Source organism: Hippopotamus amphibius, chromosome 17 (assembly GCF_030028045.1).
Source record: "Hippopotamus amphibius kiboko isolate mHipAmp2 chromosome 17, mHipAmp2.hap2, whole genome shotgun sequence".
In the NCBI taxonomy this organism is placed as follows: Eukaryota; Metazoa; Chordata; class Mammalia; order Artiodactyla; family Hippopotamidae; genus Hippopotamus; species Hippopotamus amphibius.
This window is the reverse complement of record NC_080202.1, coordinates 12,097,930-12,107,767: the sequence shown is the minus strand read 5'-3', so window position 1 is coordinate 12,107,767 and position 9,838 is coordinate 12,097,930. Positions and strand designations below refer to the sequence as shown.

The 9,838-nt window shown below is 40.7% G+C and overlaps 1 protein-coding gene across 1 annotated transcript; it reads right to left on the bottom strand.

Annotated features, from left to right (window-relative positions):
• Positions 1–7,734: 7,734 nt before the first annotated feature.
• LOC130840560 (olfactory receptor 3A2) lies at positions 7,735–8,691 on the bottom strand. Its single transcript, XM_057716186.1, has one exon. The coding sequence runs from the start codon at positions 8,680–8,682 to the stop codon at positions 7,735–7,737; it is 948 nt and encodes a 315-aa protein (XP_057572169.1). The 5' UTR covers positions 8,683–8,691.
• Positions 8,692–9,838: the final 1,147 nt, after the last annotated feature.

Below are 9,838 nucleotides of genomic sequence, written 5' to 3'. Positions count from 1 at the left end.
ACACGGAAGCTTTCCCTTCTCCAGTCAGGCCTTGAAATAGTTATACCACAGCTTGATCACAGCCATGTGAGAGGATACAGGTCAAATATTTTTGATGAAAGTTTAGCATCTGTGTTGAGATGTGCTGTAAGTTTAAAATACACACAAGATTTTAAAGACAGTATGAAAAAACAAGAATGTAAACTATCTCATTTGTAATTTCATAATATTGATTACATGTTGAAATGATAGTTTTAGAGATGCTGAATAAAATAAAATATATCATTTAAATTAATTTCACTTGTTTCCTTTTACTTTAAAACATGTGGCTACTAGAAAATTTAAAATTATGTGTGTGGCTCAGATTAAGTTTCTATTGCATGGCTTTGCTCTGGATGAAATCTTTTCCTCCAAAAATGATTTATTTTTGCTTCTAGTAGGCAGGAAGAATAGATCACTTTTATTCAATCTGGGATTGAGCTGATTCAAAACTGAGTTTTGGGGAATTCCCTGGTGGTCCAGTAGTTAGGACTCCATGCTCTCATTGCTGAGGGCCCAGGTTCGATCCCTGGTCAGAGAACTAAATCCCACAAGCCATGCAGTGTGGCCAAAAAAAAAAAAAAAAACACCCAAAAAACAAACTAACAAACAAAAAAGCCCCACTGAGTTTTTGTTGTGGGTGAAGGTTGGTGTATTCCCTGTTAGGTGTTACTTCTAGGAAGTAGCATGTTGGAAGTCCCAGTTGAAAGCCTTGAGTATTTGCCCTTTGTTAGGACTGTAACTCCAATTTTTTTCCCTCCAGACCCATAAGCCTGCTAAAATGTCTGCTCACTTCTTAGCCTCTTGGCTGCACCTTCTGCTGCCAGCCTCTCTGCCCCTTTGTTGGAATCAGTGTGCACCTTGTAGGGAAAGCAGTACAATTGTCAACAACATCTCTTTGGGATTCCTTTCTCTCCTGGGTTTTGGCCCCTCCTGGCAGCTCTTGGATGCCTCTCAGACTTCTGAGGACAAGGATGTTTCTTTGCTTGACTAGGAGCAAAAGTCTAGAGCGGCCCTTTTCAACCAGAGTTCCCAAAGGGAATTAAGTTCTAATTAACCTAAGGTATCCATTCTGTGTAATGAATTAACTTCTGACCCGCAAGCCTAGAATGTTGCTAGCCATGTAACCTTGGGAGGATTAAGAAAATAGTCATTCAGACATTTTGTTTGGAGCTTAATTCCGTCATGGAAACCCAGGTGAGAAATGCTAGTAGAATCTTGTTAGATTAATTTAGGTCACTGCCCATGTAGAACCATCACTGGGGCCAGGCCAGTGAGATGTTCTGTTACCTCCACTCTGGAGTCTTGGGACCACACTCTGGAACCACCTGGATGCCCATGGAAGTTGGCATCTATTAGAAATGGGGAAATATATGTCAGACATCATAAATGTTCACCCCAAGCAATTATCAAATCAAATCGAATGTAGGTTTCAGGTTTTCACTCTGACATATAAAGATCTTGAAAGTCATTGCTCTCATCCTCACAATGAGAAAGAAGATAAGCTAAAAACCAACATCCTTTCTTAGATCCATCAGATAATTGAGGTCACATGAATATGAAATTAACCTTTTGCTATTGTAAACCCCTGAGATTTAGGGGCTATTTGTTACACCACGTAACCTAACCTATTTTGCCTGATACAGATGGAAATAACTTTTCCACTCAAAGTGAGACACAAAATCAAAGAGAATTATGATAGAAGACAAATACATTTGACCACATAGAAATGGAACACAGCTTTAGGCAAAACACACATCAAATTGAAAGACAAATGGCGAATTAAAGTATTTGCGACCTACATGACCAAAAGCTGATATCCACAACAATTAAGATTTCCTAACAAACGATCCAGTGGAAAAGAGGGCAAAAGCTACCAAAATGCAATTCCAAAAGAAGAACTGCAACTGGCCAATTAATATGTGAAAAGATATCCAACTGCAGTTTTAACTGGAATTAAAAATTCAAGTAAAAATACTGCCATTTCTCAACCTTCAGATTATAAAAATTAAAAATATTTATTTGTAACAACCCTTTATGGAAGGGAAGTGGTAAACAGACCCTGTCATAACTTAGTGGATGTACAAATTGGAGCAAAGTTTTGGAGAGTAAGAGGACAATATCTATATGTGTGCATGTGTATCTCAAAATTTGTATTTGTACTTCCTTTAATTTGATAAAATTATTCATAGGAATTAATCCTAGGTAATTAATTACAGAAATTTAGAAAAACACCTCTGTAATGATATTCATCACAGCACTGTTTGTTATTACAAAACAATTGGAAACAAACAAAATTGTATCAATGGATGTTTGATTAAATAAATTCTGGTTTGTGTGCACAGTGATATACCATACAGCCACTGAAACAGATAAAGCACAAGTTTAGTCTTTGTCATGTGAAAGATTATACTGTGTAATGTTTTGGAAAAATAAGAAGCAGATAATAGAACAGTAATGGTTCTACGGATGTGAAATATGCATATCATATGTGTGTGAAATCTCGGGAGAAATAAACATAAAATTTTAGTGGAATTAACCCTGAATAATGGTATTTTGGGTGCAGTGATACTTGGATCCAAGTGTCAAAAGACACTTGGATTTTTATTTTCTACTTGATGAAATGATATTGTCTGAACATTTCTGCTACCAGATATAACATTTCTAAATAATTTAAAAATAAAGATCGTTACGTTTGGCTGCACAAAGAGAGAAATCCCAAAGGAAATAGAATTTTTTTACCTGTTAAAGAAACCTTTTGGTCTTGGAAGCTAGGCAGAACATAGGAAATAACTTCCAAGGAAAGCATCCTTAAAAGTTTGGAATGAATTTTAAGGAGGAATGGTGCCAAAGCCTGGGGCTCTTTGTGGGTAAATAGATAAGAGGATTGGGGGCAGTGTTAAGTGTTCGTGGGATAGATGGAGTGGTGAAAGTGGTGGTAGTAAGTCTCTCAAAATGTTTTCTGGTTCATCCAGGCTCTGGAGATATGATCTCATCCCAGTTCTTTTTTTAAAAATTAATTAATTAATTTTTGGCTGTGTTGGGCCTTCGTTGCTGTGCGCAGGTTTTCTCTAGTTCTGGTGAGTGGGAGCTACTCTTTGCTGCGGTGCGCAAGCTTCTCAGAGCCGTGGCATCTCTTGTTGTGGAGCACAGGCTCTAGGCATGCGGGCTTCAGTAGTTGTGGCACGCAGGCTCAACTGTTGTGGCTCGTGGGCTCTAGAGCGCAGGCTCAGTAGTTGTGGCGCACGGGCTCAGTTGCTCCGAAGCGTGTGGGATCTTCCTGGACCAGGGATCAAACCCATGTCCCCTGCATTGGCAGGCGGATTCCTAACTACTGCACCACCAGGGAAGCCCCCTCATCCCAGTTCTTTATGGTGTAGGTAGAAACAAGCCCAGCTATAGAAAAGGACTGTCTAAGGTCACAGAGCAGTGGTTACAGCCCACGTTCATGGTTTTCATTCTCAAGAATTCTTCCCTTTGAGGGAAGCTCATTCTCTTTAACCCAAAAGTGTCTGGAAACCCAAGAGGATCAGGAAAGAGACATACTTCATCTCTGTTCTTTAGATTGTATTGGCAGGCACTGCACCCAAAAGCAGGGAGGCTGGCGACTTTGATGGCCAAATGGGGTTGTGGAGGATGAACCCTCAGCACACACATCCTCCCTCCCTCTCCTCCTTCAGTCCTACTCTCTGTCCTTCTAGGCTCATCTCCTGGCCAGAGGAAGCAGAAGAGGAGCACCTAGACTGCCTTGCATCATCACACCTTCATCACAACTTAAACTTTTCTTTTCCTGGTTGGAAGGGTGGGAGCCCATCAGTAACATGAAAAGTGCTGGTTATTCCGTGCCCGTATGCTAATAGGAAGTGATTCCATATATGAATGTATTGTCATCTCCTATCCCTACTCATTCTTCATTTTCTCTACACCCATCTTTGACCTCATCTACATTCCTTAGGCATCCAGTTTGATACCCTTAATTCTCTCATCCTTTCCCATCTCCCATCCTCTCATGTCCTTTCCCTAATTTCTGTTTTTCCTTCTCACTCCTTTTGCTTACCATCCCGTCCCATTGCCTCCCTGTATCCTCATATTTTGTCTTCCTTCCTCCACTCCCAATCCTGTCCTGCTTCTCATTCTCATGTCTTTTCTTCCTGTCTTTTTTTTTTCACATTTCTAACACTAATTTTATTTATTTTTTGTTTGGCTTATTTTTTATTGAGGTAACTGGTTTATAACACTACACAAGTCTCAGGTGTACAACATTATGTTTCCACTTCTGTATTCACTACAGCATGTTCACCAGGAAAAATTTAGTTAACCCTAACCCTAACCCTTTATCTATTGCATTCTCCTCCCTGCCCCTTCCCCTCTGGTAACCACTACTGTGTTCTTTGTATCTACGTGTTTGTTTTTGTCTGGTTTGGTTTCCTCATTTATTTTGTTTATTTCCTTGTTTTCTTTATTCGTATATGAGTGAAATCTTATGGGATTTGCCTTTCTCCATCTGAGTCGTTTCACTTAGCATAATACCCTCAAGGTCCATCCATGTTTCACCGCTTCCTAGTTTTTGCTCAATTTTGAACACAAGATTTTGTTACAAATAAAATTCAGTTTCTGAATGCAGCCTGTATCTTAAAACATTGAGGGTAGGAAGCTAGTTTGGGGAAAAGCAGGAAAATTATAAATATCCAAAGCAAAGAAGGTAAGTGGCTGAGAATGGAGGGACCCAATACAAGCTATATGATTTTGGGCATTAAAAAGTGTGTACTGAATTGAGCTGTTGCTGTGAGGTAGTGTGTAATGGTGGTATGTAGGAAGTATCACCTTCCTGCCCACATGGGAGACCACTTTTCAGTTGGATACCAAGTAGTGACAGTATTTCGACAAAGGGCTTTAATTCTTCCTATCTTAATAGCAGAGGAAAGAATGGAGTCCCCTGCAAGAAACCAAGTGTCTGACTCAGGCTGGAGGGACAAAGCTAACAATTCACAGACAACATATGGAGAAAAGCAATTTCTTTTTATAGCAGTAGACGTGATTACTCTGAAATATATCTTTTGGCTTTTGAAGTCAGATAAAACTGTGTTATACTTTAGCCTCAAAACTTGCTGTTTGACCTTGGATAAGGGACTTGTTCTTTGATAGCTTTTTGGCAAGGGAATATTGCTGAGCCTTAGTTTTTTCATCTGTCAAATATTTATCATACTACTTTCAACATTCATACATTCATTTGACAAATTACATAGCAGGCACTGTTTCAGTCACTAGTGATACAGTGGTGAATAGGAAAAAATGTCCATGCCTTTATGGAGTTCATGTTTTATTAGAGGAGAACTAAATGAAATAAAAACAATGCCGTCTTTAGTAGGACACTTAGAAGAGTGAACCTTGAATGAATGATATTATATATATTACATTTATTATAAAATCATATATGTATACTATAACATTATAGATTACTTTTATTAATTTAATAAGTACCTAAGAAAAGTTCAAATCTGAGTTGTAAAGATTTTGACAAAAGCCCTAGTGGGGCAATAGCCATATGGCACCCACAGAGTTGGAATGAGACTGAACAGAGTCCAGTCCCTTAATTTCACTGGTAAAGGAGCTTCACTGGTCTTTAACAAAGAGGTATTCAGTCTCAGAACCAACCTAATATTCTTTGTTAGTCGGGTCCTAGGTGTTATAATCTATGCCTGATTATCATTATATTGCAAGTTTCAATTCTTTGCAATGAATTCTTGAACCATTTTTACAAAGTATTAAGTTAAATATAGATACCTAGATCAGGAGAACACAATTCTGCACTCCGAGTAGACAAATGAAAGCAGAATTCTCTCTTAATGAGGCTCCTTATTTCTCCTGTAGTTTGAAAATTCCAGCTTGATGGACTTTGGAAAATGTTCCTCTTAGAAAGAAATTATGAATTTTCTTTGAACTTTATTTTTTTAGTCTTTCAAATTTCTCAGAAAAGATTAAGGAAAAGGTGAGTTAGTAGATGGAATTTATTCTGATTTTTCAAAAGCTTTTTTTTTAAAGTCCTTTATACTTTGTGCCAGTTTTTGCTGTACAACAAAGGGAATCAGCTGCATCTACACATACATACCCATATCCCCTCCCTCCTGCGACTCCTTCCTGCCTTCCCTATCCCAGCTCCCTAAGTCATCACCCATCATCGAGTTGATCTCCCTGTGTTATGCAGCAGCTTCCCACTAGCTAGCTATTTTATATTTGGTAGTGTATATATGTCAAAGCTACTCTCTCACTTCATCCCAGCTTCACCTTCATTTTTTTGTGGTCTGAGGGTATACCCGGTGCCATTATTTATTGAAGACTTTGTGCACAGTGTGGAGAAAGTATTTTGTTGTGAAGTGTGTATGAATGGATAGAGATGCTGCTGCTATCCAAGAGCATTATGATCTTGCACGACAATGCAAGTCCACACACTTCTGCCCACACTGTTGACATTCTGCAAAACCTTCATTTTGAGGTGTTAAAGCATCCTCCCTATAGTCCTGATCTTGCTCCATTGGACTTTCACCTGTTTGGTCCCCTGAAAGCAGCCCTAGGAGGACAAAGATTCACTTCTGACGAAGTGAAGACAGCGGTGCATTCATGGCTCAAATCTCAGTCTAGAACATTTTTTAATGAAGGAATACAAAAGTGTGTTGACAGATGGACAAAGTATATTGAAAAGCAAGGCGATTATGTCAAAAATGATGTATTTGTCTTTTCTACACGTTAATTAAAATAAATTCTACATCCAGAGTGTGGATAATTTTTGACTCACCTGTGTACATGGGAAATTCTAAGGACATGGTAGTAGTACACGTGTTTATTCTTTCAAAGGCTTTATCATATATGTGAGGAAGGAAACTTATCAAATAAAAGAGAAAGACGGTAGGGGATGCAGAGGGAACGTTCCTTTTTTGATCTTAAGATATATCATGAATGCATTAATGTAGTTTTCATTGGTGGGCTCTTTCCCTCTCTAGACCCTACCTGTGCCCTAGACATACTATGGGATTCTTGTGTGGTTGTGAAGAGAAGGAAGTGATTTTCTTGGAGGTGAAAGGTGAACAGGAGAGTAGAATAATTCTTAGCACTCGGCCTACAATTTAAGACGGCATTCTGCACTCTGATCTAGATGGACTCTCAGAAGAAAACTTTACAGTGATATTCTTGGTCACTTAGACTGTGATTAACCAAATAGCCCTTCCCTGTAAGACATTGCTACCCAGATCTACCAGACTTCCAAGTCCTCAACTATACCTGGAAATTGAGCACAGCCAAAAACAAGGTAGCCGCTTGCCCTGGGAACTTGCTCTGCAGAACCTAACTTCATACACCCCTCATTTGTTTTTCTCTACAGCACTTATCCCCATGTGATATACCATATAGGATGCTTGTTTACTTTATTCATTTTACCTCCCTTCATTAGAATGTGAGCCGCATGAGTGCAGAGGCTTCTGTCTGTTTTGTTCACCAGTGCCCTAAAAGACTGTCTGGATCATAGAAGCAGTTTGATAAATACCTGTTGTATGAATAAATGAATGAATTATGTAGGGTTTCTTTGCAGAACAAACACATCACTCAAACCTTTAGGCACCAAAAGATAGGAAAATGGTTATGGACCATTTTTCCAGGTTACTGCCCTCATGGGAAAATTTCCCCAACCCAGAAAAAGCAGGAAAGGAGGGACCCTATCAACCCTCACATCAGTGACCGCCTCTGTACAAGTACCTGCCGCAAGGCACCCTGAACATCAGGGTTTCTAAGGCTATAGATAAGTGGGTTCAGCATGGGGTTGATGACTGTGTTGAAAACTCCAACTCCTTTATCCTTGTTGGAAGCCTCCTCTGAACCCAGACGCATGTAGTTAAAGATACCAGTCCCATAGAAGAGGCAAACCACAGTGAGGTGGGAGCCACACGTGGAGACGGCTTTCTTCCTGCCCTCCACTGAACGGATTTGTAGAACTGCAGCTGCTACATGGATATAGGAGGTGATGATGAGAACTACAGGTGCACCTGCCATTATGAAACCCACACCAAAAAGCAGCAGCTCATTGAGTTGGGTGCTGGAGCAGGAGAGCTGGAAGAGCTGTGGGAGGTCACAGTAGAAGTGATTGACCTCATTGGGACCACAGAAGTTAAGGGTAGTTAGGGCAATAGTGTGGGTCAGTGCATTGATGAGGGCAGAAGCCCAGGACACAGCCACCAATATCCTCTGGACCGTCTGGCTCATGCGGGTGCTGTAGGTGAGAGGTCGGCAGATGGCCAGGAATCGGTCATAGGCCATGGCTGTCAACAGGAAGCAGTCCATCCCAGCCAGAAGGTGGAAGAAGAAGAGCTGGGAGAGGCAGGCTTCATAGGAAATTGTACGTTTGTGGGACAGGAGACGAACCAACATTGCAGGAACAGTGACAGTGATACATCCAATATCCAGAGCTGATAGGTTCCCCAGGAAGAAGTACATGGGCGTGTGGAGTTTGGGCTCCACCCAGGTGGCTGCCAGGATGCTGAGGTTGCCGCCAACAGTGACCAGGTAGGCAAAGAGGAACAGTGCAAAGACCACCAGCCACAGCTCTGGTGTCTCCACCAAGCCCAGCAGGATGAACTCAGTAACAGCTGTCCTGTTGGTTCCAGCTTCTGGCTCCATGACTCTCTGTAAGGAAGTATCCCAGGAGTGGAACTTTCATGCTACTCAATGTACTTACTCAACATAAATATTTTAAACCACCTATGTTCAAAGTCCCACGGTTAATCCTAGCTGTCCGGGGGATGATTTTCCCACTGCCCAGGCTCCCTCACTCCTCACTCACTGACTTCCTCCATCACCCCATGCCTTTACCCTACTCTTGGATGAGATGCCCAAAACCACCAACACCTTGTCCCTCCCACCTTCTCCCAGCTGAGAAATGTCTGAATACCTGGGAAAATAAATTAAGATAAAAGCAGAGTTCCTCTTCGAATGCAGTGAGACTAAAATGGAATTTCCCTGTTTTACTCTGTCAGCCCAAATCAATAAGTCTATTTCAAAATAGAAAAATTAATGGTATTTCCAGAGAAACATCCAGAAAGCATTTGAAAACACAACCTAGGTTTCAAGACTTCTAGAAATACTGAAGACCAAGCAAAGGTATGGCAAGAATCAGAAAGAAGATACCTATGACCGTGACTATGAGACACTCCAGCCATGTATCCGAGGTGGGGGACATAGTCTGAAGTACAAATTAAAAATCTTTAGATCAGTGAATTGCTAGTATTGTTGTTGCTAATTAAGCCCTCACATGAGACTTTGAGTAATGGCTTAATTTTAAATTATTTGTCCTTTTCATAGTATCTGCTACCTGCCTGTGAAATCAAAATTGTAAGCATGACCTGCGAGTTGGCTGCTGCGAGGTGTAGTTAGTTTTCTGCATAGCAAAACCACCCATCTTCCACTTGCCCTTGACTCGGGCATGGTAGATTGACCAATAGCTCTAAGTAGAGGTCTTCAAATGAAGCAGGCACAAAGCAGAGAGCCAGATTGAGCTAAGTCTTTCAAATCTTATAATAAGCTCTTGATCAAGAAGTACCAGGTGTCTCTCTATTGCCCATGAAATAAGCAGAGCTAGGGCTTCCCTAAGAGTCATGTTATTCCCTAGAACACACTGGATCAGAGGATGGGAAGTGGAAGGACTCTGGTAACTCTACCAGAAGGGAAAGAGTGATGAGAGCCTGAGCTTGGATGGAAAGTTGGGTGCGGTGATCTCTAAGATATCCTTAAAATTCTGAGATCACATGATTGGTGAGATATGGGGATCATCTTCAGG